The sequence below is a fragment of the Uloborus diversus genome, chromosome 4, assembly GCF_026930045.1.
Source record: "Uloborus diversus isolate 005 chromosome 4, Udiv.v.3.1, whole genome shotgun sequence".
NCBI classification, from domain to species: domain Eukaryota; kingdom Metazoa; phylum Arthropoda; class Arachnida; order Araneae; family Uloboridae; genus Uloborus; species Uloborus diversus.
The window spans coordinates 17,304,732-17,332,496 of NC_072734.1; the positions used below are offsets into that span (position 1 = coordinate 17,304,732).

The window sequence follows — 27,765 nt, forward strand, 5'->3', positions numbered from 1 at the left end:
AAAATACTTTATTTTGCCTTTAAACATAATTCTAGGGCAAATTAAATTTTGAGATTACTTCCTATATTAATTCGGAGCTTTAAATGATAATTAGTATTTGCAATAAACAAGTACCAGATTGTTCTTGTAAAAGCAGCTATTATGCAAACCATGAAGCCAGTGAAAGTGGAAAATAATGCACTTTCTTTTTTAGCTACGCAATCACATTATTTGTGAATGGTACTATATGTTAAATTATATAATTTGTGCTTTAATACTCATTGCAGTAAAAACTTTTTCTAATGTGCAAATATATTCATATATTCTGAATATTAGTTTCAAAATGATCTATATAACACAAAAACCTGTATAATGCACAACCACTTCCAAAAGTGTGTGTTATAACGGTCTTCTACTGTATATACAACTAATAATAAAGTAATTCCAATGAAAAAGGCATACTATTAAAGAAAGAAACAGATTCTAAAGCAAAAAGGAAATTTGTTACTATGATTTTCATGGATTACTAAATTTAAACTAGCATAAATGTTACTAGATCAGTAATGCACTGCAAAAAAACAAAAAAAAAAACTATTTTTTAATTACTGACTTTGGATTTAACAGCTTTCATGTGAGGGAAATAATATCTGGATAGTTTGAATAAAATTACATTAGAGATAAACCTAAATTATGAACATTTTGAGAGGACGAAAAACATTTTTGGAGAGGGAGAATCTACAAAAGTGATATTTTGATGAAATTTGAATGACAGCATAAAATTTTTTTATTATTTCTAATGTCAACGTGCTTGGAGAATGTTTTTAACATCAAATGCAAAACTAAGTCACATTAAAAGGGCTAAATTCTTGAATATGAATAAAAAGTTCTTAGAAACATCATTAAAATTAAGTTATGAAGTTTTTTTTCTTGAATACACGAAAGACTCAGATTTTTAACTTTAATTTTTACTAGTAAAACAGTGCAAAAATCAAAACTCTCATAAAAAGTAGTTTTAAGAAAATACTCAATATGTCATTAATATATGCTATTTTCAGCAATGCACATTTAGCAAAAAACTAAGATATAGTACAAAATGCACAAAAATAAGCACATATGGCTACATTAAAAAAAAAAAAAAGAGTTAATAATGAGAAAATTCAAAAAGCAAAGTATGTGTAAAGTAATCAGTGTAAAGCATTGGATTTCAAAGTTTCACACCCAGTCTTTACAAAATAAAATGCAGTGCAGCTTCATTTTATGAACTATTATGTTGTTTTCGTTATTTTTACGTATCCTTTTTCATTTTTTCCCTTTAATAATATCAGATATTTGCCAAAAACATTTTGTCTGAATTGAAGTTAAGTGAGTAGAATCTTATGCATCAAGTGATTCTTATTGAAAATAAAGAGATTTTTTAATTGACTTCTGTGATGTCCAAAGTAAAAGTTTAAAAAACCTTTAAATATATACATACATGTGTGTGTGTGTGTTACTGTGAAACTTTTAGATGTGGTAAATGTTGACATTAGCCAATGAATATCAACATTAACACATCAAAGACGCCCAAATACTTTTGGTGACTCACCAGTTAAAGTCGACATTCTCCGATTTCGGCCCCCTTGAGTCACACACACTAATTTTAGGTAATTTTATCAACCAAATTTTAGGGGTCAACTAATTAAGATACCTCCTTTAACCCTTTAAGCACTCATAAGCTTTACAGCAGTGTAAGGAAATTCCTTTCATAAAAAACTACCAAATGGAGAGGTAAACATGTAGGTCTAGTGTTGTAAAATTTGGTTCAGTAGACTTAGTCTAAAATGCTTGCAATATTTTTTGTCTATTTGCAGAAGTAAAGCTACAATTATGTTTAAAAATGTGATTAACTTATTATTCAACACAGAAATATTTGTATAATTAATGACAATTTTGTTTTCCCTAATATAAAGATTTTGATGTCTCAAGAACGTGAAAAAGATGATTTATAAATTATTTGTGTTCCATAATTCATTCAATAAACTTTGAACTTCGGGGAGACAAATGTCTCATGGGCTTTAAAGGGTAAAAAACAGAATGGGAGGGAGACTCCTTGCTAGAAGATACATCGAAGACTACAGATGTAAGCGTAGCGTGATGCTTGCTCTGTTGCTGAATCCGTTGCATTTATGAGACTTGTATAACCTACTTCATAATGCACCTAATTTAATTTTTTCCCAATGACCGAACCACATTAAGAAGTTTGGAAAAAAATTGCAAAAACATCAGCTTTGTTTACTTGTACAAAAAAGTTATTTTTTTAAAGCGTCTTTTATGTATGAGGTGGAAGTAGATGTGGTTCTCACTGATCAAATCTATGTACCTCTGAAATGGAAATAGATAATTTCATTACAGAAAAGCGGGTAGTTTTCCACTTAATAATTTTTTATTTGGTTAACAGTGCTCATGCATTGAAATGTTCATGATAACAGCATTTCGAGTTATGTCTTTCCAAAATTTTAACATTGATCTCTAAAGTGTAGATAAATATGTTTGATATTGTTAGCTAAGCATATTTTTTGGACTACTTTATAACGTTCAAGGAAATGAATAGCTAAATACATTACAAAACATTCTCCTTTAGAAAAAGAACTACTACACTAGAATTTACATTTGATTAGGATTTGGAAAAATTGTCTGATTTTAATAGAATAAAAGTAAACTACTATAAAGAATTTGAATACAATTGAGTAAGCAAAAAGGGGTGCGACAAAAAAGATGTTTTGAAATGTTGGAATAAACGAATAACTGAAACGGTCAAATAATATTGTTCCTTTTTCGATAAAGATAGAATGAATGAGGATTAAAATCCAGTTTTAATAACTGACTATTTAACTGAAATAAATATTAATATATAAATTTTATTTTAGTCAGAAAGAAAAAGAAAACACCTGTTAATTAATCAGAATGCTAAGAAATTTTTTATTTCCAATTACTAAAACTTTGCCTAATTCACGGGTTTGCGAAAGTATTCCCAGATTAATTTTAATAACTGAATGTCTTTAAATTAATTTCAAATGAAAGGAATAATTATTCATTCAAATTCAACTAAAAACTCGAGGTAAAATTCTAGAACTTGAAAATAACCAAGAAAATGAATACTTTGACTACTTAAGATTCCACAAATTTTAAAAATCAAACATCCACGTAAAATGAAGGCCCGAATGAAGCTTCACTGCACACAAAATACATACACAGTTCCGTACCAAAAGGATGGGCTTATAAGGCAGGGGTCGCCCGAGGCAATCCAAGATTTGAAACCCGAGGGCCCGATTATACCTCTCGCTCTCTTAGGACTCACGGTACGGCTCTGTACATAAAATATGAATACATATATCTTTAAAGGCTCTCAGCACCAGATCAATACATGTAAAAATAAGTCAATTGGCAATGAGTGAGAACCTCACAAGAAACACAATAAAATATCAATAAAACAATCAACATAAAAACATGTCAAGTCTCAGTTTAGTATGCACAATAAACACAGAGACACCCAAAGATTAAAAAAAAAAAAGCACATGATAAGTACATGAATGAAAATATGCTAAAAATGAAAAAGAGAATTGACATATTTCTTTACAATGCAATAAATATAAAAGCACATCTTAGTACATTGATCAAGAACAAAGTAAAAGGCACACAAACACTAAGAATTATTCTGTTTCTTTTGTTTCCACATAATAAAAACACATGAAAATAGATAATCAAAATACAAATGGAATATTAAAGATAGATGGTTAAATTCATTGCTAAAATTGAAATTTGCTACCTCAATTCAGGTGATGTTTTATGTTTTTGAACATGGTTGTTTTTCTCATCACAATTTTCATAGTGCTTCTTGTGCCCCCTCACAGGATGAAAAATGGTAGGGCTATTGTCCATCTGCTGTACTTGAACAGCTCCTAAGAAAAAGACAAAAAAGTACATTAATTATAATTTCATATTTTTCATAATTAAACATTATAGCATAAATTTTGACATTGGTTGCATCAAAATAGAATGCTAAGTTTTGAAGCAGAAAGATCATCCAAAATCCCTTCTTCACAAACAAATTTATTTTCTTTGCATAATTATTCTGAGGTTATTCTATTTCTGAAACTGCTCCAACAAATCTAAAATCTTTGGAAGATGAGCCTGGTGTTTTCACTCAAACTCCCCTCCCGAGCAAGAAGTAGTGTCGTAATTGTTTCTTATGAGATTTGTTTCACAATGGTTGTCTACTACTAGGTTTACAATATATATAAATAAGAATGAATAATAAAAATAATAATTTCTAGCATTAAAAATAAAAATTATCTAAGGGATATATATGAAACAAATATTTAGAATGATGCTCACAGCTAATCATTAAGTTTTGTTACATGTCTTACTTGCTTAGGATGGAAGGTAGCAGATCAGTCAAGGATTTGACTAGTTTAGAAGCAGTCATTTACTAAAAGATTGTATGTTTAAAAATTTTATACCTCAAAACCAGACTGAGGTAAGACCTGGGGCGGATACAGACTACCATTTTATGGGGGGAGGGGGCGTCATGCTGAAGTCTCCCTAACTACCATGAATGAACCTACGGTTTTGTGACCGAAAAATGTCTGAAACTGCTAGGGTGTCAATAAAAAGCACCAAATCAGACAGGAAAAATTCAGTTTATAGGGCACAGACATTACAAATTGACTTCATTAGTAATGAAAAGAAGTAATGTTTGAAACATTAATTTTTCAGAAATAATTAATGAACTGAAAAGATTACTGAAATTGTTTATGATTTATTCAAAGTGTGAAGAGAAAATGGACTTATACTACTGCTGAAGGTTCAGGCGGGAGAAGACTCCCCCCCCCCCCTCGGTAAGTCATAATCGCTACTTTACAGGAAAGAGGGAAAACATTTGTCTGGCTCATACAAAGGGTGCGACCCGCACTCTTTTAACACTGGTAGATAATTACAAAGGGTTTTTTTTAGAATTAAGTTCACACTACTCGAAGTGGAATAGGATTCTACATACAAAGCACTAATAATTAGAAAAATCTCAATTTTTGGATTTACGTTAGTCTGGCTCTAAGGTGCAGAAATTTCCCTGCTCACTTCTGCCCTATATCACCAACCTATGAAGATACTGTAATGTTTCCCCTAGATCTAAAAAGGGGCAGAACATTTCCTGATAAAAAGGAAATCTTGCGATTAAAATAGCACTTTCTCAAAAGAATTTTGCAGTAAAAAGTACAAAGTTTTGTAATGCAATCTTTAAGCATTCAATCTAGTGGACAAGGGACACCAGAGAGTTACATTTCAAAGTCGTGCTTGAGTATTTTATCTCTCGAAGAAGAAAATTTGCTCTCGTCATCAAGTGTTGATGTAACAAAAACCGTCTAATTCATAAAATCGTACAAACATTGCTTCACTGTATATATACATTTAGAGAATGTTATTGGATGATTTTACAGTCACATGTGGGACAGTTTGGACAAAATTTTCCAAATACCGTTTCATATATATACATATTAGTAATGGCTAGAAGTTTAAAGTTTGTTCACCAAGTGAAAGTACTTCTCTCGTGTGAGTTTTAAGCAAAAAATCTTTTTTGACTTTCTTTTTAAATTGGTATTTTTAAAATGAAGTTTACCTGTCACGTGTGGGACACACTTTTGGATATCTGCTTCTGAGTTCTAGCAATATATACTTTGAATCTGTTAAATGTATACTTTGCTTTCCAAATAATTTTTAGTGTTTGTTTCAAAAAGAAACAAATAGTATGCCATTCCAAAGAAAATCAGACATTTTGTCCCACACGTGACAACTCTATATTTCATGTTAAAAGTAATATTTAAAAAATGTAATAAACAAATATTTTTTCTCCTAAGAAACATCATTAATAAATAATAGATTAATTTTATTACAAGTAGTAAATTATTTACTGAAGCATATGAATTTTCTTGAAAAATCTTAAGGCTCTGGTAAAATTTCCTCGGAAAAGATATATTTTAATTCAGAATCCAAAAATATTTTTTTCTTGTGCTTATAAAAGTACAAAGAGCACTTAAAGGAAGTTGCAGGAGTGTATCTTAATTACACGATTTTAAAAAAATTTGAAAATAGAGTGGTCTCCGAGACCTCGCGTCTCCTGTTATGTCCTACTTTTTCACCCCCCCTGTTACGGGTTAAGAACTCTTCACCGAGCAAATTATCACAACAACATGAAAGAGTAAATTACGAAAATTATCATAACGTGGAACCGCGACATTGGCGAGCAAATGAACGTAGCCAATTGGCGAGAAATGCGTCATCCATTATTTGTAAATATACAGGTGAAACAAATGACTTTTCAACCACGGGTAAAGCCGTGCGGGTACCACTAGTGTCAAAAATAAAAGGGATACCCTCACTTTTGAACCATCCCGCAAGTTTATAAAAATATTACGCATTCGAAGCCAGAAAGCGAGCACCCACCTTTGTACTTGGGCACGAAGCTCCTCATGTCCCTGGGCACGTTCAGGTAGAAGTGGAGTTCCCTCTGGATGAGGGGCTTGCAGAGGGTGCTCCGGTCCAGCACCATGAGCTGCGTGTGGCCCCCCACCTGGTGGGCGAAGGGGTGCAGCACGGTGGTCGTCTTCGCCTTTTCCAGCGGTGGTGCTGCCAGCGGCGCCTCCAGGTCACTGGGCGGCGCAGACTGGGCGGCGGTGTACACCATGGTGCGCTCGAGTGGTGGGGGGGGTGGGGAGAGCCCGGTCCGCCGGTCCTGCACTTGCCCAGAAGGCAGCAGGACAGCTGGCCTTGCCTCTTGCACTTTTGTGGCTTAGTCTAGCACAGCAGCAGACCTGGAACAAAACAATAAATAAAATTAATTTGAATTTTGACATCCTGAATTCAAATTATGTCTTTCACAATCACGAGTGTATGTGTATCAGGGTTGGCAAGTTTCTGCCAAGGCAGTTAAAACCACTGGTAGAAACCGGTTAAAACCGGCATGGCAAAAACCAGTTTCTACCAAATTTGTGGCAGAAACTGGCAAAAACTCACAAAATGATAAAAAATTAAAATCTCGCCAAGAGGGGGGCATATCAGAGGAGAGCCAAAATAATTAATTTGTTAACTAAAGTACAATATATCAATTGCTACTTTGCAACAAATGTTACATTGTTTGGTCCCTGCAGTTGCCAATGTTTAAAGGTGGTTTCAAAAATCCTAACAGGTTTCTTGATTTAATGTGCACAAATGAGGAACTTAAGACTATTCTTGAAACAGAAGAGCTAGCAGGCAATGCATTAAAGAACAAGCAATATTCGTGAAACTTTTATCTGTTGTATATTTTTTCAAACTGGTCCACCATCTAGTAACTGGGAAAGTGGTAAAAATTTAACTAGAAAAATAAGTTTTGAGAAAAGAGGCCAATTTGTTTTGCAAGCTGTGACATTAGGTACATACAAAATCTAGGTTAATATTGGCAAGTAAAATTCTCACACTTTCTTCTTGAAGCATGTGATAATTTCAATCACAAGCAATTTACATGAAGCATATAAAGCGAGCAAATTACAATCAGTAATTTCCTGTTTTTAGTTCCGTATGTCACTCCTCTTTCCTAAGAACCCATCTGATTTTTGTCCTTTGCTAGATTAATGCAAATATTACGAGCATCTGCAATTGAAAAGGTCCCTTTTTGAACTAAATCAAGAGTACCAGCATAGGATTTTATTTTTTACAATGATGAAATGAAGTTTGATATCTCAGTTTATTTAAAACGAATATCATTTAGTAATTACTTTAAAAGTTAAGTAAAGTTAAAAGTTATTAAAGACACTTTTAAGTTTTTGCCAGTTTCTACCGGTTATAACCAGTTTCTGCCGGCAGAAAGCCAACCCTGGTGTGTATGTATGCGTGTGTATATGTGTGTGTGGGGGTACACATGTGTATATATGTGTGTAGGTGTGTGTTTGTGTCTGTGTGCAGGTATGAGCGTGTGTGTATGTATGTGTGCATATGTATGCGCGTGTGTGTAGGTGTTTGTAAGTGTGTGTAGTTGTGTGTATGCATGTAGGATATGGACGAAACCTGGAGATGGCTTTCGCTAGAGGAGCAGCATCGGGAGGGGCCGGCCGTTCGATGGTGGTGCTGCAGAGGGAGGCGATGGGGAGGGGGGGGGGGAATAAAATCATAGGAATTGCAGAACAGTCAAATGAGAACAATAGGCAGTGTGGTTGCTCAACAATCAAAATGATTCATTTATTTGGTAACTTATCCTCTTCGGCACAAGAGTCGGGACCCGATAACCTGAAAGGCTCGGGAAGCTTGAGCTTCCTCTCAGAATTTTTAGGGGACCCAAAAATGACTGTAAAACTGCTTAACAATTCCAGTTTCTGCTTTTGACTGCATTTTTTCAAAGGAAAGAATTAAATAATTATATAAAATGAGGCAACAAGCTAGATTTTTAAATGTGGGATTTGATTCAACTCTGTTACAATACACTTTTATGACACTTAATTTCCTTTGTAAAGTGTCAAATATTATTCAACATGTTCTTCCCATATTTGCTGAGAATTCAAGTGCAACATATGAGGCAGAGAGAAGCAAAGGGATGTAAGTGGCCAAATTAAAAATTTGGAGATAACCAGTACAAATGGTTGGTGAACCTCTCCTCTATCTTGGGGCAAGAGATGGTACTAGTAGCCCTGGTAGTTGATGCTATATAGCATGATTTAGAAAAAAAAATTCCAATGAAAGCCTACCTAGGAGCTAATCTGTAAATGCGTTTTACTCAAAACGTGAAAATGTCCACTTGCATCCCTTTGCTTCTCACTGCCTCATATGTAATACACAAAAGTTCTGACAGTCGATAAGGAGGAATTAACTTAAATCCGAATTCTACTGGGCCACTTAGCACTAGTCAGTGTTGTACCAATTTGCATAGAATGTTTAGAAAATTTCTTCAAACAAAATGCAGGGGGCCACAAAATGAGACAAAGCTTCCCCTAATTTAAAAGGGCCCTGACGAGAGTCATTAAAAGTTTTATGATACAGTCAACTCTAGATAACTTAAAGCAAACAAGCACACACAGACAACATGGACAAACACGTGAAAGCTGTTCGCAGAAAGTTTTGATAATTTTTAAAGAAATTAATGCTTTGAGTTTTTTTGAACTGCAAAAAATATTGGTTGCCAATTTTGATTCCCCCCCCCCCGATTAATCATGCCAAAACAGGTCAAAATAAGGGCTTTATTAATTAGGTGGATTTTTAGAGTTCAAACTGCACTTCAAAATTTTTCAAAAATTTTCCGAAAAAGGTTTTATTATACTTTTTTTGCTGAAAACTTTATTACTAATTTAATTTTTATCATACTTTTTCATCAGTTTGATTTGAAATTATTATTAAAGAATTCTACAATTTCTGTGTCTGTATCTGCAGTATTTATTTTTACTGTAGTTATTCCAAACATCATATGCCACCGGAAGCATTTTCCTTCAGATTTTGAATACCAAACACTAACAAAAATGTCCAAATTCTTTGCATTTGAAAGTGCCATATTCTTATTCAACATATTTTAATGGTTTCAAAATTTTTTATTAATTTAAGAGGTGCATATATTTTAAGGCACATATGCATGAGTAGTTGCATTCATTCATCCATTATTAAAAAGACAGAGTTGACATGTGAAAAAGACAGTGCAGGGGACAATGTAGTGTACCCATGAGATTTTTTTTCTTCATGTCACCTCCAACATTTGCTCATGACGATGCCATTGAAGCAGCACCCCCATATTTAAATAAATTATTGTAACAAAAATCAATAAATTATAAAAATTAAATCAAATTTTATTAATCACATAGATTTAACTAGAAATATCTCAGGTAAAACCTTTCCACAAGATAAGTCTGGTATAAATACATTTAAAAAAATAAAAAAAAACATGCTGGTTGGATGGTGGTGCCACTCATGATAAGCCTTGGGTAGAGCATAGCATTTCTTTGCATAAAATTTTAAAAGAAATTATTTTGAGTTAGCAGATAGTTTAAAATTTTGTCTAGGTCTGGTCCCAAGGGACTGGTTTAAACTTTCTAGCCATTGGTAGTTTGAGTAGTGGTACTTTCCACAGCCTTCTTGTGAGTTTGGGACCCAATGAAAACTTCAAGATAAAGGAATATTCTAATTATGAGGATTTGAGTTATACAGCGAATCGACTATGATGAAAAAGAACCATGAGTGGATTCGTTTGATCCACTAGATACAGATTTTACTGTCAATAATTTTTCAATAAATTTCTTTCACAGAGGGTGGTGTATAGTAGAACCTCATGAACTGAAAAAGAGGTCTGCACCCGACCACCGACGATAAATAATAGGAAAGAACATATTACAATAAAATACATTCTAAGATTAATTTTTGTATTTTACTAGTATTCAGAAACTTCATGAGCTGAAAAAAAAAATTATAACGAAGTCTACTTCCAAAACCTTGAAGAATATTCGACAACTGTGTTTAACTAGTTTCAGGAAAAACTCACTTACTGCGTTCCAAGAAAAACTTTCTATTTTACCTTGCACACCCAAGAAACATTAGATAGTTTTGTTTTAGTGCTGCTGATAATTACACGTTTCAAAATTTCGCGGGCGTTTTACAATATCTAGAACGAAAGAAGGAAAATTGGGATTTCCAAATGAAGTATCCACCGCATTGATCTGCCGACCGAAAAAAAGAGTTTCTAGGCAACACAAGCTACAGTGTTGCCATTTTTTGTTACAAATGTTGGCTAGTAAAATGACGCAAAGTATGCAGTCCAGCAGTGGCTCAACTCGATCCCACCACGAGCTGAATCCAGTGGTACTCAAAACTTAAAATTTTATCTTCAAAACTAAAACACGGTTTTGAACAAAAGAAATGAAGCATACAACCTGTCGAAGAAGCTCAAATGGATAATATGCTCTTATGAAATGTACTTTAAAATGTCTGTAACGTTTTCAGCATGTTTGCAGAAGTACCCACCTTGGAGAGAGAGGGGGGGGGGGGGTCATGGCGTAGACTGGGCCATTGAAAATTTTAGGAGAGTTGTTTTGAGGGGTATTTTTCAATTTTTGGTGAGGTGTCTTTACGATATTTGGGTAGGGTCCCGGGTCACCAAGACAAATCACAAACGGTTGCGTACATTAAAAATTTATTACACTAATAAGCAGGATATTATTTTAACCGATATTCTAATGAGCTTACTCGATCGTTCTTAAAAGGCATCGAACATTACAATTTATTTTAAAGACATTTTTTAAAAGAGGAATGTCTCGAAAGAAGTAAGGAACCATTTCAGCTATCTAACATATTTTTAGATTTTACAATTATGGTCTCTTGATAAAGAGCGAAACGTAAATTTAATTGAAAAATTCCCCCGTTTTCTTTTGTTTAAATCAGGGGTCTCCAAACCATGGCTCACGGGTCAAAAGCAACCCACGAGTATTTAAAATCAGACCACAACAAAGTCATGATTACTAGATATGTTTAATTATACTATGAGAACTTATGTATTTACATGTGGTGAGTTTTTAATTTTCACATTACGTTAGGATAAATGCAATATCAATCGTTAACATATTCGGTACCGTCGAGTAATTCACTTCCTGAATTCTCTCTTGGGGCAAATTCAACTTGATTGTGTTTGGACAATCGATCGTATTTGATTCAATCGAATTTAATCAAGCAGTAACATAGCGTGAAATTTACTTCTTTGTAGGACAAAGGAAATTTCTGATTGGGCATTTGATTTTAGGTTTTCGATTATTTTTGATTATTGATAGATACAATATATCGTATTTGATTTAATCGCATTCTGTCAGAGTTGAACATGCCCCTGAATTTAATAAGATTTTTTTTTTTTTTTTTTTGCGCTTTGTTTTGTTAGAAGTTAAGAGTAACAAAACCTCCAACAGTAAAAAGTTAGATTGGTAGGGGGAAAGTCCGGAGCAATGGGACAGAGCTTCAATTATTCCATAATAAAATGTGGAGTCTAAAGTTGATAAATCTACTGTACAAACTGGAAATAATTATTCATATTTTATTTCGGCAAGAATGCAGAGCTGTCCCATTTTTCCTGAGTCTCTCCATAGGAAAAATATGTTAGAGAAACGTGATAGAAAATGTTTCTAACAGGTAATGAATGGCATTTCCCCCCGAATAATAACTGATGATGATTAATTAAGAAAATTTTAATGTCATGGATATTTGTATAATGATTTCTCTCTATCCAGGGATCCCCAGGAGATTAGCCCTACCCAGGGGGAGGGGGGATAGGGGGTATATTAGCCTGAGAGTTGTGAGAAATTTTTCAAACATGGCCTTTCGACCAAAAAGTTTGTAGACCCCTGATTTAAACCCTCATAGTCACCATGTCATCATATCAATCACGATATAAATAACCATAAAAAACGATGAATATGATATTCAGTCTTTATTTGCTGTAGTGAAAAAATATTAGAACGATTTGGTAAATAAAATTCATGGAACAATCTTGAACGATAAGTTAATATTTAATCTCACCTACCCTTTTCTTTCATTAGTCATATGAGGCATTGAGAAGCAAAGGGATATAAGTGGCAAAATTAAAAATTTGGAGATAACCAGTAGACATGGTAGGTGCACCTCTCCTCTGTCTTGGGGCAAGAGATGGTACTAGTAGTCCTGGTAGGTGCTACTATACAGCTTGATTTAGAAAAAGATTCAATGGAAGCGTACCTAGGATGTAACCTTTAAACGCGTTTTACTCAAAACTTGAAAATGTCCACTTACATCCCTTTGCTTCTCACTGCCTCAAATGTGCTCGGACAAAAACAATTTCCACCTCAATCAAACAAATGGAATTTAATTTTCACGCATATAAATCATTTTCCAAAAATTACGGATATTGCAAGACTTTTAAGAACTATTTGAATCTTTGCAAGTGTAAGGTTTGATGATATTGAAGCGAAATAAACATTTGAAAAGCCTTTAAGTGCATCTAAAAAAAAAAAAAAAAAAAAAAAAAAACTAATGCTTTGAAAAGTTATTTTTTTCGGGGGGGGGGGGAGAAAGAAAGAAAGAAAACTTATGTTTACGTTTTCAAATGTTATAATTTCAAAACACTTCAAACATTTTTTTAAATGAAAAATAATTTAAAAATAAATGAATAATGATAACAAAAAGATGTACCTATTTTTATTCAAATTTTTCAAAGCTAAAAGATTTCATTTATGTAAGTTCAAAGTTTCGATCAAAATAATTATGTTAGGAAAGCGAGAAAAAGAAGAAAATTAATTATTTTTTAAATGAAAATGGTAAGAAAAGAAAGATTATCAAAACAAATTCGCAACTCCAGAGCTCGAATACGCTACCTTGTGGTGATCAACAATACTACAGAAAAAGGTAAAACATTCCCTTCCACGTGTTTTCTTTGGAGTAAATTACAGGCTTCTGACAGTTTATGGTGCAATGTAATTTCAAAGGAATAGAAAAGAAAGCATCCCATATACTAATTAAAAATTACTGTCATTCACTAAGCTTCAAAGCAAGTTATAAGTTACGGCATTTGTTTGTTTTACCTTTTTCATCCGCCATTAGACAGTGACTGCTGCGCCCCCTATAGTTTGTTGGAGTTGCGAATAAAAGTAGGAACATTTTTTACATGAAATCAAACTCAAAATGTTTAGTTTTTTAGACGACAATTCTGTAGCAATATGTAAAAGCGTAAAAAAATTATTTACTCTAAAACTGTTGAGTAATGAGAACAGAAGAACTCCTCAACTCTTATTAATGAAAAAATATTTTCTTTCAAACATTTCTTGGTGGAACACTCGAATAATTTTCCTTATTAATTAAATATTTTAGTTAATTTTTTTTAAATCTTTTTTTTTTTTTTTTTTGGGGGGGGGGGGGGTGTCTAAAAAATAAATAAATAAAAATTAAATAAACAAGATAAATAAATAAAAAGAAAGAAAGACAAGATCAGAAAAAGGAAGGGATAAAAAAACGACGGTTCGAACACAAACAAAAATTCTTTAACTTATGGTGGAAAAGATCAAAAGCCAATTTTTGCAAGAACGGTGTGAAGACAGAATTCTTCTGCACCGACCATGGAGCTATGGCATCGGTTATTTTCCCTCCACTCCCTTCTCTCACTTGCATTTATTTATTCATTAAGCAGTACAGAATCATTTTCAACCGCAAACTGACAAGAAATTCCAAAAACAGTGGATGCTTTTTATATTCTACGAGTTAAAAAAAATGGCTGTATCTGTATTCATTTTACCTTTAAATACGGCTCTTCCTCCCCGCGGCTTCTCAGCTGAAACAAATCGCCTGCACTGAATGAGCTTGGAACGAAAGCGGATGCGGGCTTGCGCGAGGAAGATCGATATGGAGGCGCTTCGCGCTCAATGGTAGTTCCTGGCAAAGGGGCTCGGATCGATCACAGTTTTGACCCGCTGTTCGTTTTGTATCCAAGTCCTCTGCCAAGTAAACAAATATGACCTCTTACACCAAACTGTAAATGTCTTGTTTAGTTCATTAATCGCACAAATTTACGGTCGAGTTGTCGCGTTTCGTACAATGACATGTCGTACGAAACGTTCCAATGGAAGTAGATCTTTTTTTGAAAATCAAATAGATTACGGGATACATAATTAAATTGACTGCCGCTTTATACAAACTGCTTTGATTTGAATCCACGGATGATTGCTCAAGATGACAACAAGGTGTAGTGTGGCTCTGATAAGTATATCCATAACCTTGACAATGTTTACCTGTTTTATACGGGAGTTCAGTGGAAAAAGAACATGTATTTGGCGCGAATTTGTGTTAGAATACGTTTGCAAAACTACCACAAAAGTAACCCAACTCAACTCAGGTCCAAAATTGCCCCTTTTATCTCCGAAGGAGGTAAACATTGTCAAGGTCATAGCTCAACTTACCAGAGCCACAGTATAGCGCTGTGGCTGGCACCCATAGCGCAGCCAGAATTTTCTCCTTGAGGGATTGGCCATAACAAGACAGAATTTTATCCTGGGATGAGGGGGGTAGTTATAAGTCCTTACACGTATGGATCAGAACCATAGATTCTAAAGGAGTTTTTTTTAACTCTTTCCTCTTCACTTACATTTATGGCCAGATTCCAGATAGCATTAGGGGGACTAAGGGTCAAATCCTCCCTAAAACCACCACTTTTTGCCGTATTGCATAACCTAGAATGGCAAGGGCACAGTGAGGGGGTTGGATATTCACCCCCCACTTGAATCTTTCGTTAAAACACATATTGCCAATCTTGATACACTAGTTTATACATAGTTAAGGACTTATGACCAAGCGCCCCTTCAGAAAGTAAATTATAGCTGCGTTAGGGGCAAGGTTGAATTATCATACAATAAAATCTCATTTATATGTCTGCACAAGAGACCGACTGAAAAAGATGCATACATAAGTGACGTATAAATAAAATTCAGAGGTTAGTTTGGATCAAGTTACACTGATTTAGGCATAAAATAAATGAATAAATAGCAGAAAAATGCAAAAAGAAATAGAAAAAGCTTCCTTTTAATGAATTTATTTTCAAATGAGAAACGATGTTAACAAAAATAAAACTAAGATACAGTAAAAAGCACACCTCATTCGTTTCTGCTAATTGATCGTTCTATTCTTTCGGTATAAGATATTTTAATTTAAAATTTCTCGGTCGAAACATTGATAAAAGAGCACCACGTTGTAGCGCACACATATCACAAAATAGCACAGGACCGTTTTTTATTTTGTGATTTGCGTGCGTCAGTCCATATATCACAAAATGTTTATCAATATAGTCCCCCGGCTCCCTCCCCTTATAAAACTTATAAACTTATACAACTCTGATTCCAAGCTGTCCACCTCTTTCAAGGGCCGGGTCCCTTGTTTCCAACTAGGCTGATATGGCCTCTCGTCGGCCCTTTGTATACAAAAAGTTAGAGCATAAGTAGTCAGTGTGAAGCCGAAATATTTTTTAAGTCAAACAATTTCGCCACTTTTGACAATCCATGTCATGTCATTGACATGGGTAAAAGTGGAACTAAATCAGCAGCATAAGATTCTTAGTCAATTTCGAAAAGAAAACATCGATTATATTGATTTCATATTTTGGAACAGCAAATGTATCTGTTTGGTTAACTTGAACTGCTTATACCTCTAAGATTATCTTTACTAATAATAAAGCTGAAAGTCTGTGTCTCTGGATGTCGGTTATGCGCATAGCGTCTAGACCGTTCTAGCACGGAAACACTCTCATGAAACACGAGCTGATGTGTGCATCACATGATTTCCTTTTACTCCAATTTAATGTCATTTCCCCATTATTGGCAATATAAATGTGATTCCATTGTTTACTTTCTAAATATCACCAACAATGGCCAAATTGAAACCAAATTTAAAAAAAATGCCAAATTTGTCGCCAAGTTGGCAACAAAACTTGGTGACCGAAGGACTGGCGATATATCGCCAAGTGTCCGACAAATCATAACACCACTTGAGTTTACATCGAAATTAACGATGATTTCCCACTCAAAAAGGGGCAAAAGACTCCCTTAGGAACATCCGAATGCAACCAAAAGAGAAGGTGCACAACTAGGCCCTACTAGGAGTCTACGTACCAAATTTCAACTTTCTAGGACATACGGTTTTTGAGTTATGCGAGATATATACGCATATACGCACATGCATACAGACGTCACGAGAAAATTCGTTGTAATTAACTCGGGGGTCGTCAAAATGGACATTTCGGGTGTCTGTACGTTCCTAGATCCACGTGTGGTCGTGTCGAAAAAAAACAACTCAACATTCATTCGGAGGTGAGAAAAATGGAAATTAAGGCTGATTTTTGAGTGAAAATTTTTTCGCGAATACAATACTTCCTTTTTTGTAAAAGGAAGTAAAAATTATGAGGCACCTCAAAGCGATTTTACAAAAATTCAATTTTGTTCTTTTTCTATTCCAATTTTAAGGCCCCATTGGTTTATTTTACTTCTCCGCAGCAATACCGAGCGAATTACCATAACGTGGACGAGTAAATTACCATAACATGGACGAGCAAATTACCATAACATGGACGAGCAAATTACCATAACATGGACGAGCAAATTACCATAACATGGACGAGCATATGAACATAGCATTTGGCGAGAAATTCATCATCCATTATTTGTAAATATACAGACGAACCAAATGATCTTTTAATTTTCTACTACGGGCAAAGCCGTGCGAGTACCGCTAGTAAGTGATAAAGGGATTACTTGTATCCAAGTAGCACATGCATGTAGTTTTAATTTGTAATTTTTATGCATTACAACGATATCCTCTCTTATTCAGTGATCGTATTTCAGCGGACGTCGGTTAATTTGAATCAGTGATTAATTGAATCAACCGCTTCAATAAATAAAATCCGTCAAAAAATAACAAAATCCAGCTTTATTGAATTAACCGCTTTATTGAATCAGCCGTTTTATTGAATCAAAACTGTTTAGAGTAAACGTGATTCATATAAGCTGCTGTCATTGTACTACAGACAATTCATCACATTAAAATGCAGTCGAACGAATGACTCACTGAACCTTTTCTTTTTTAGAAGGAATTTGAATCATTTTTTTCTTCGATTTCATAATAAAGATCACTTAAAATACTCTTCAGTTCAAAACTAATAATAGTTTAAACGAAACAGTTCTACCGATTTTGACGCAGCCGAGAGCGCCTTGCAAACGACATGACAACATAAAATTCTTGGAGATAAAGGAAAATAAAATTTTGAGAAGTGATTTCAGCGAATGAAATAAAAAATGCATCTTTTGCACTGGAGATCTAAGTGTCCAGTACAAATAAGTGGGAGACTATAGCTAACCGTAGGAATGCCCGACTTGAAAAGATCTTCCTCAAGAGGAGGAGGAGAGAGCATCTGTTCGGAAAAAGAGGAGGAATCCATCTGCTACCTAGCAACAGTAAATACTTCAGGACGTCATCAGATTTTCGGATGCTGATTGGATGGGATCTTTCGCATCCGAAGGAACACAAGTCAATGGTAGGGAAAATGCCAAAGATGAGCTCGAGTTGCCAAAAACCAAAACTAAAACTTGTCATTTCAATCAATTTTTTTACTTTGGGAAAGTTTTTAAGTTGTTATTTTACTTATTTATTTATATTATTATTACTACTATTATTATTTTTTAAAGCATTTTTTTTAATTAAAAATTGTCGGTGAGTGTATCACACAGATAAGTAAAATGAAAAAAATTGGGAAATTTGTAGAATAAAAATAGAATTCAATTCTCAAAGAAAGAATAATTCTTCATTAGTAGTTTTGCTTTATCGTAATTTCCACCGATTTTCAGAAAAAAAGTAAAAACGTAATAAAATGCAATAAAAAAGCGACGAGTTTATTAAAACCGTAAAAGAAAACAAAATATATAGAGAGAGAAAACCCAAACGGAATTCGAATTAATCAATTTATCTGACACTCACACTGTTAGACAAATTTACAACTTATCCAAATATACTTTGTCCAAGGTAATAAATCTTCTACAGCTACAATATATATTTATACAATAATAATGATCTGAGTTCGAAGCTTATTATCGTAAATGATTCATATTGACATGAAATTGCATAGTATTTGGGGATTAATTTCCACCAACCATATCATATGATTTTTTTTCCCGCTTAATTTCGAATCAGCCTGTTTACTAAAACATTTTTAGTTAATTGAACAGGCATAGCATAGCAGCTCTTTCGGCGCATCCCTGACTTTTTAATATACTTTATCTCGGGGTAAGGATATTTCGAGTAAAATTATTTTAAAAACATTTTTCAGAATTTATAGACTGATGCCATTGCTTATTAAAATTGCAACACGCGGTCCTAAAATCTGCAATACATTTTAAGAATCTACAAACAACATTAATTTAACGAGTTTTGACGTCTGATTCTTCTTTTTTTTTTCAAGGGAAAATAACATTTTATTATCTATTTATTTATTTTTCTAGGGGGAAAAACACATCAACTTGCAAATTAAAATTCGGGGCAGAAAAAAAAAAAGGATTGAAGATTTGTTATGATTTTTATCTGGTGGCAACATCAATCTGGACTAATGTGGGATTCAAGTCTTCCGAGTTAATAAAGGTGCGGATTGACCAAAATCACCTATAAACTGCGCCGATGTACATAAACTAATGTACACAATCAAAATTGAAGCAGTGACAAGCGAACCCTAAATGCCCCCTCCCCCTAAAACGTCGACAATAGTATCCGTCCATATTGTGTTCAAACTCTTTATGAATAAAATGGAAGCGATTTCAGTTGTTTTTTCGATTCATTTGTTATTTTTGAAAGTAAATACTTGAAATACTACTTCTTTTCATTGTTTATGAAATTAATTTTTAAATGCTCATTAGTTGCCTTATTCCTGGACGATTTGATGGTTTTATCAACACCCAAACAGTTTCAGAAAGTTTTGTACCCAAAACTTTAGGTTTGTAGAAGTGGGGGGAAGGGGTCACTCTTTAGCATGAGCCCCCCTAAAATGGTAGTCTGTATCCACATCCCCTGGTAGGTGCTACTATACAACATGATTTAGAAAAACTTTTCAATGAAAGCCTAACTTGAACCGGAACTGTAAACGCATTTTACTCAAAACTTAAAAATTTCCACTTGCATCCCTTGGCTTTTCCCTGCTTCAATTGTATTTTGAATTCAAGAGAATGAAATATAAAACTGCACAAGAGAAAATTAAGTATATTATGTACATACATCATTTCACAGGCCCACAATAAATACATTATTGCTCTTCCTCGATTCTATTTATACAGTATATCGTCGTCTCTTAGTGTTATTAATAGGATTAGATGTCTTACTGTTGCTGTGAGGCGACGATATACATCTAAATGGATGTCCAGATTAAGAGAAGTCCGGCTGCATTTGTTCTGAATCAATGAGGGTTTACTCTAGATAAACTTGAACGAAAAAATATGGAATCTCTTTTCTTAGAGGAAAGAGACTGGTAATATTGATTCAAAACAAATTCAACTCCGCGATGTATGGAACAAAAGTATTTATTGACCCGCACGTAGGCAGCCCCAATTGCTATCTTTTGATTTTCCTTAACACATAATTTAGTTAGTTTATGAATGGTTTAATTAATTTTTTTACAAATATCTTCAATTAATAATCAAAAATAATTACGTCGTAGAGGGATAAGACGGGAAGGGAAGCAACAATCTTTATTTATGTGTTTATTGAGTGGTGTTTCGTATAATTTTTAAATTTTTGAAAGTTTATTGGGTTATTGTTTGGTTTAATTTACAATTCCATTATAGTGTGGCTTTGGTAACTTGATACTTGACGTTGGAGGAGCTCATTTATATATGGTTTAAAAGAGTAGAAATTCTTAGGTACAGATAGAATCAATAATCGCTATCGTTGTATAAATAGGCTTTTCTCGTGGCTATTTTGACAAATGGAATCGTTTAAGCCTCATTGGATCGAAAATCAATTTATCAGAACCAGACTGCAAATTATGTTTTAGGTATTAATTTCAAGACAAAACAAAATATTTTGTTCTTGAGAGTCCCTAACATATAGTGGGAAAGAAAAAAGGGACAGAACAGTGATTTCTTTGCTTCTGCAGCGGTAAGAGGCAAGAGCGAATAGAACGTTTTTAAAATTATCAATCCCGTAAGAACTAATATTTCGAATTATTACTCCATTTGCATCTCGAATTTGATTAGGAGGGTGCGGGTACAGTTCTTGTGTCGACGAAATATTCTGTATTTTCCTCGCAGCGGAACATCTCTTGGCATTTTTCCAGTGGAAAGAAAGGCACTCGTCTCAGCTAACTTAAATCAAAATGATGAACCTGTTTCTCCCATAACATCACGTTGTTGCCAAATTATAATGCACAAATAATGACCTCATCCAGGTCAACGAACGACACTGGGGCTAGTCAATTAATTCCTTATTCAGTGGAGAGGAAAATAATGAGTAGAAAAGCATGTTTGCAAAAGAGTGACCTTGGGATGGTAACAGTTACCTGATTACGACGGCGCTAGCAATGCCCCCTTTTAACAGACCGACAACCTTTAATTTTTTAGTCACGATTTGGAAAGGATGTGGGAAAACGAACACTTCTGTTAATTGACCTTCTCTCTGATGTTTAGTCACTATAACCAGTTTGCTTATTACCTCGTTCTATCTCTTATTTGTTGCAAGGACATTCTAATGAAACGTTGAATGCGGGAAAACTATGAATACCGAGTCAACATGGAATTCTGATAATGGGGTCGTTTCCAAAATTTTAAAAGTATTTTTTTCTGAAAGAGCATGTTTAAAAACATAGGATCTGACCATTTTTGAAATAATTTATTTAAGTTTAATATTTTTAAAAAATTACTTAAATCGTTGCGTTTTTGTTGTTTACGGCTTCTGCCTATGGCATCACAAATGATGAAATGCCATTCAGTGTTGCATTCACAGAGCAAAATATTTAATTCGCATCTTTACTCACGTGTATTGGCAACGATATGGTTGATAGCAAGCAAAGAGCACAATTTTAATTCGCTTCTTGATTATCATAACGTGGAAACGCGGTACAAAGATGCGCCAAAAAGCATCATTTGTGACGTCATCAAGACCACGCCTTGTTTGAAAAATCGGACATTTTAAAAAATTAATTAAAAAATAACTGTTGGGAAAATGAAAGTATTTTCTGGGTACATGTAATTCTTTTTGCTCATTCTATCCATTTCAATGACTAAAAGTAGTACTTTTGACTGAAGGAGACAACCCCATTACGTGCTGGGGGTATCATTCCCCGAAGTTCATATAGAAAAAAAAAGAGTGTCTGTTGTGAAGTGAAAATTTTTCTTAGTATTGGATTCCATTCAGATTGAGACCGGAATTTTTTCCCAGATATAGGAATTAGTTTCATCCATACTGAAAAAAAGTCGTCATCCAGATTGAGAAAGGTTTTTTTCCCTCTACGTATATTGAGAAAGTTGTTCTATCCAGATTAAGAAAAGGGTTCCATCCAGATTGCGAAAGGAATTTCATCAAGCCTGAGGAAGGGGTTTCATTCTAATTTAAGAAAGTAGCTACATCCAGACTACGAAAAGGGTGCCATCCAGATTGAGATTTTTTTTTAAATTCTCTCAGATTGAGAAAGGGGTTTTATCAAGATGAAGAAAGAAATTTCATTCCAAATTAAAAAGCAAGTTCCATCCAGGTTCAGAAAGTTTTTTTTTTTCAATTAACGTTGTGCAGGATTGATTTCACCAAGATTGAGAAAGGAGTTCCATTCGTATTAACAAAAAGATACCATCCGGATTGTGAAAGGGGTTCCTTCCAGGATTCTGTACCACAGACACACAGGTTTTCAGTAGAAGCTACATTTTATACTTATGACAAAGATTTTTCCAAAAAAAAAAAATAGAAAAGGTACAGATCTATTCTGCAGCAAGAAAAATGAAATCAAGAAAAAAGTCAGAATACTCCAAAGAGGAAAAAAAAAAAAAAAAAAAAAAAAACAGCTATAGGCTCCCTTGAAAAGGGTGACATAATTTTTTTGCATAGCATTCTCACTTTCATTTTCCTTTCTTTTTTTCTTTCTTTTCTTTTTGTTTTTTCCGTCATTTTTTTTCCTTTCTCTGTCTTTCTGTCTTTCTCTTTTTTCTTTTGAGAACGGTGACAGATCTTCGTGATTCGATCACAGGTGGTGAGACACATTTTTCAAGCTTGCGCAGACTGAATACGAATTTAAGAAATAGGACGTCAAAAATAAGGGTGTGTGGACTAACAATGCTTTCAATTCACAGAGACATTACGGTTAAACCTGACTAAGTTTAGCAATGTACAAGGAAGAAAACTTGATTTTATATTCGTTTTAAATAAATTTTATTTTTTAATACTACACACATTTTATAAATGTGTCTTGTTTTTTTTTCCATTAGTAATCTTTGTAACCAGAGCCGAAATATTTTTGATGCTCCAAGCCCGCCCCTGATAATAGGCTCCACCTCTGGAAATTTAACTACATATTTAGTTGCGCTTTTGAGTTTGAGATTTTTATCAGCAATATTCATCATAAAAATGAACATTAACAAAATAAAATACTCATCAGCTCACACAGAAAAAAGAAATTTAATTTAATTCACAGTTGAATCATTCTTAAGAAAATAAAGGAATGTTTTCCATATTTGATTCCAAATTCTTAAAAAAGGCTTTAAAGCTCAGAAAACTTTTTCTACAACAGCTACCAGTTAATGATTTCGTTGGGTAGTATTTTAATTAGAAAAACAAAAATGAATTTTTGGTTATAGTTATTAGACACTAGAATGAAAATAATTGGTCCGTCACCCAATAAAGTTAAATAAGTTGTAATCAGTTACATATCAATAGAATCCTCCAGAAATTAAAAATACGAAAAACTTTCATTCTTTAATTTTAAATTATCTGAATAATTTATAAGGCAGTAAAAATAAATAAACAAATGAATAACAAAATAAAATGAAAGGATTAAAAAAAAAAAAACTGAAGAAAAGTTTTAGCTCTAGGTACAGGGAAAACACAGCTCCGGAGTGCTCCGGGTCCCTATTTGTAACAATGCTTTTTACGTAAAAAAATAAAATATACGAAAATAAAGAAGCTGTGTTTCATATAAATGTGTAAAGTGTGACAGCTGGAGAATTACATTAAAATAATACAGTCGGACCTCCATATATCGAAGTAGCAAATTGCCGGGAAAAAATTCGATGTATAGAAATTTCGATATATGGAAACGATCTTATTTTATCATGAAAGTATCCGAAAACATGAAAATAAAAGCTAATTTTCGAGTATGAAACCCAATTTCTAATTTATACGAGTATCGGATTAAATGAAATTTAATGATTAAAAAATTAACAGAAATTACATTTTTACGCCAACCATACATCTTCATATTCTTCGGCAATTCAACTTGATCGCAACATTAGGGGATTTTCGTTTTAACAATGTGATCGGGAGAAAAGTAAACAATCAATTTACTTAACTTGAATGATTTTTACTGAAGCTAGGAAGACTAGAAATGATAATCAACAAACAAAAGGGATAATTTGAAACGGATTTTACAGTGCTACTGGTTACAGCTATGATTTGAAATAAATTTGAGGGAATTTAAGAACTTCAGAACAGAACAACGACTTAACTACACACCCTTCAACCCCAGATTTTTTATGAGTTCCGTAGCAACCTTTAGTGTGAACGTCATTTTCTCCTCTAACCTTTATTTTTCATGAGACAAACAGTCTAAAGTGGAAAAAAAAAAATCTACCAATGTCTCGAAAAAAATTTCGAAATATAGAGAATTTTCGATATATAGAAACAATTTTTCTATATAATGAACATAGAAATTTGCTGGGATTTCGATACATCGAAAATTTCGATATGTGGAAGTTTGATATATGGAGGTTCGACTGTACATAGTAGGTCCACTGAATTCTAAAATAAAAATGCAAACCTATCTATTTTAAGTAAAAATTTTAATATTTTGCAAGTTTAGTTAAAAATATTCCCAAAATTAGCTCTCTATCTATGTATCTCTCTCTCTCTCTCTCTCTCTCTCTCTCTCTATATATATATATATATATATATATATATATATATATATATATATATATATATATATATATATATATATTCTATATAAGACGAAAATACAATCTTGTCACCTCTAGAAAAGTGATTGATCTTGAGGAAAAACTCAATGATCAGTTGGGCTCAAAATCAGTCTCCTTCGCATTCGTTCCAGCCCATAATGCAAGCGATATTAATTTCCATTGTTTGGTGAATTTTGGATTCGGGATCGTGACTGGTGGTGCCAAGGGCATTGAACCTGGCAACCGGCGGCAAATTGAACTGCTGGTTGTTGTTTACGACAAAGAATTCGTATTCGCCCTTTAAATGTCACTCACCTCGCAGTAGGCGGAAGAAATAAAGGAACCGTAAACACATGTTTTAAAGAATTTAATTGGAAACTGAACCAGGGACGGTTGCAAATAGCAACGATTAGTGCAAAATTCAAAAGAGAAATAATTGAAAGTTTTCCTCACTGATAGCGATATTTTTAATAGATCAGCAAATGTATTACAGGAATTAAAAACCAGAAACACGATAAAACATTTAGTCAAGCGTTTTTGCTTTTGCTTTGAAATTAAAAATATGTTTTCATTTTTTGAAAATAGAAAAAAAATGAGCTAATGTGTGCATCACATGACTTCCTTTTACTCCAATTTAATGTCATTTTCTCATCATTGGCAGTTTTAATATGATTCAATAGTTTACTCTCTAAATATCACCAACAGTGGCCAAATTGAAACCAGATTTAAAAAAAAAAACGCCAAATTTGTCACCAAGTTGGCGACAAAACTTGGCGACCAAAAGACTGGCGATATATGGCCAAGTGTCCGCCAAATTATAACACCACTTGAGATTACATGGAAATTAACAATGATTTCCCCCCAAAAAGGGGCAAAAGACCCCCTTTGGAGCATCCGAATGCAACCAAAAAGGAAGGTGCACAACTAGACCCCACTAGAAGTCTACGTACCAAATTTCAACTTTCTTGGACATTCTGTTCTTGAGTTATGCGACATACATACACACATGCGCACATACATACGTACATACAGACGTCACGAGAAAACTCGTCGTAATTAACTCGGGGATCGTCAAAATGGATATTTCGGGTGTCTGTACGTTCCTAGGCACATAGCCACGTGTGGTCGGGTTGAAAAAAAAAAAAAAAAACATTATTCATTTGGGGGAGAGCAAAATGGAAATTAAGGCCGATTTTGTCTATATAATTTATCTTTACGCAGAGTTTTTCGTCAAACGTTACTTAACTTTCAGAATATTTGACAGCATATTAGAGAAATAGGATAACAAAATTTGAAGTTAAAATATTGAAAATTTAATGAAATATGAATGTTTAAAGCAATTAATATTTCACTGCGCATGCGCGAAAGATAGCAATTTATTACACTTATAATCCAAAACTCACATATATCCTACAACGCATAAAAAAATTCCACCTTGATATCTTTACAATCTAAAAAGTCATCCGCGATCTAATGAGCCGAATTTTAACAATTCTTGGCGAAACGACGAATCGTGAGGGATCGTTCGCCAATAATCCGTTCGTATCATGAATCTCTCTGCAATGAGAGCAGGAAGTGTTGCCAGTTTGCGAACGACCCCCTTACCATTCGTCACCTATCCAAGAATTACAGAAATTCGGCTATTAGATCACTGATAACTTTTTAAATTTTAAAGATATCACAAAGTGGAATTTTTTTATGCGTTGGAGGATATATGTGAGCTTTGGATTATAAGCGTTATAAATTGCTATCTTTCGCGCATGTGCAGTGAAATATTAATTGCTTTAAACATTCATATTTCATTAAATTTTCAATATTTTGACTTCAAATTTTGTTATCATATTTCTCTAATATGCTGTCGAATATTCTGAAAGTTAAGTAACGTTTGACGAAAAACTATGCGTAATATGAGCCGAAAACCTTCAAAAAACAAATTTGCGTTTTTGAAAGAAATACCTATATCTCCGTGAGTATAAGAGATACTTTCACGAAAATATAAAAATAAATTTTAGATAGGTTTTTAACTTGTTTCTGAAATGTATAGGTTATTCCTAGCTTTTTACAATGAAAAATGACCGAAAACCTTTTTTTGTTTCATCAATTTGTTGCTGGTCCTTTAAATGAATAGTGGACTTAACTGTTATTGGAAAATGACAGCTAGAGTATACTTTTTATGTAGTAAAAAAATACAGAGCAATTGGTCCTTTATTTCTCGAGAAATCCGTAAAAATGAATTTTTGAAAGTGTCCCAATACTTTTGGTCATATAGTGTACGTGTAGTCGGCCCTCACCGAATATCACGAAATATTCACATAACTATAGAAATGGGTTCTTTCCTATGCCGGGCTGATGAGTGCTAATAAGCACGAAACTGCAATCTTCGGCTGGAAATGACTGAGCTGGCGGTGTATTTCACGTATTTCTGCTTTAACCCCTGGCTAATGGGCGGTAATTTACTGAATATACCTTGCCTTGCGTTCAATCTTCGAGTTGAACCGAACCATCGCTTCGGTCACTCGTCTGGGCTGCTAATTCTATATTAGCTACCAGTTTGTTTCTGCACTCTTGGGTTCATCGTTAAGAGGTTTTCCATCTCCAGCTCAGTCACTTTCCTATGCCGGGCTAACGAGTGCTAATAAGCACGAAACTGCAGTCCTCGGCTGGAAATGACTGAGCTGGCGGTGTATTTCACGTATAGAAATGGATTGCGAGATACATCGTCGAACATATTTAGAGACCGAAACGATTTTTCGCCCAACATATCTCTGTGAATCCGGATTTTCAGCCATTAGCATACATAATCAAAAATATCAAGCAAGGTTTGGCTTTGAAAGTGACCTAAAATGCGCCTTGTCACGTTGCAACCTAATATTCAAAAACTTGTCAAGGATAAAAATGCCGTTCCATTCATTTTATGAAAGTGACTGATATCACGTATCAACCTCACCTAGATCCTAGATTACTCCCAATAAATTTTTATTCAGTTCTTTGCTTCTTTGACTTTTTTGTATTGATAGTAATATGCTCAATTTACGTGCGCAGAAACATAAAATTTCGTGTACGAGTCTTTATCTGCAAGAACCCGCTTCACTTCAGCTATCCTAACCAATGGGGT

At 33.9% G+C, this 27,765-nt stretch overlaps 1 protein-coding gene across 3 annotated transcripts in view; it reads right to left on the bottom strand.

Annotated features, from left to right (window-relative positions):
- The window catches only part of LOC129221430 (inositol hexakisphosphate kinase 1-like), a 108,521-nt gene that overhangs the window by 16,219 nt on the left and 64,537 nt on the right, over nt 1–27,765 (bottom strand). For 2 of the 3 annotated variants that reach the window (XM_054855915.1, XM_054855913.1), the window contains exons 2-3: nt 6,457–6,824; nt 3,785–3,917 (exon numbers count right to left, since the gene is read on the bottom strand). In XM_054855915.1, coding sequence (XP_054711890.1) covers nt 3,785–3,917; nt 6,457–6,697 — 374 coding nt within the window. In that variant the 5' untranslated portion in view covers nt 6,698–6,824. Of the gene's footprint in view, nt 1–3,784; nt 3,918–6,456; nt 6,825–14,266; nt 14,296–27,765 lie in introns of those variants that run through there. The other variant, XM_054855916.1, reaches the window with a different exon arrangement.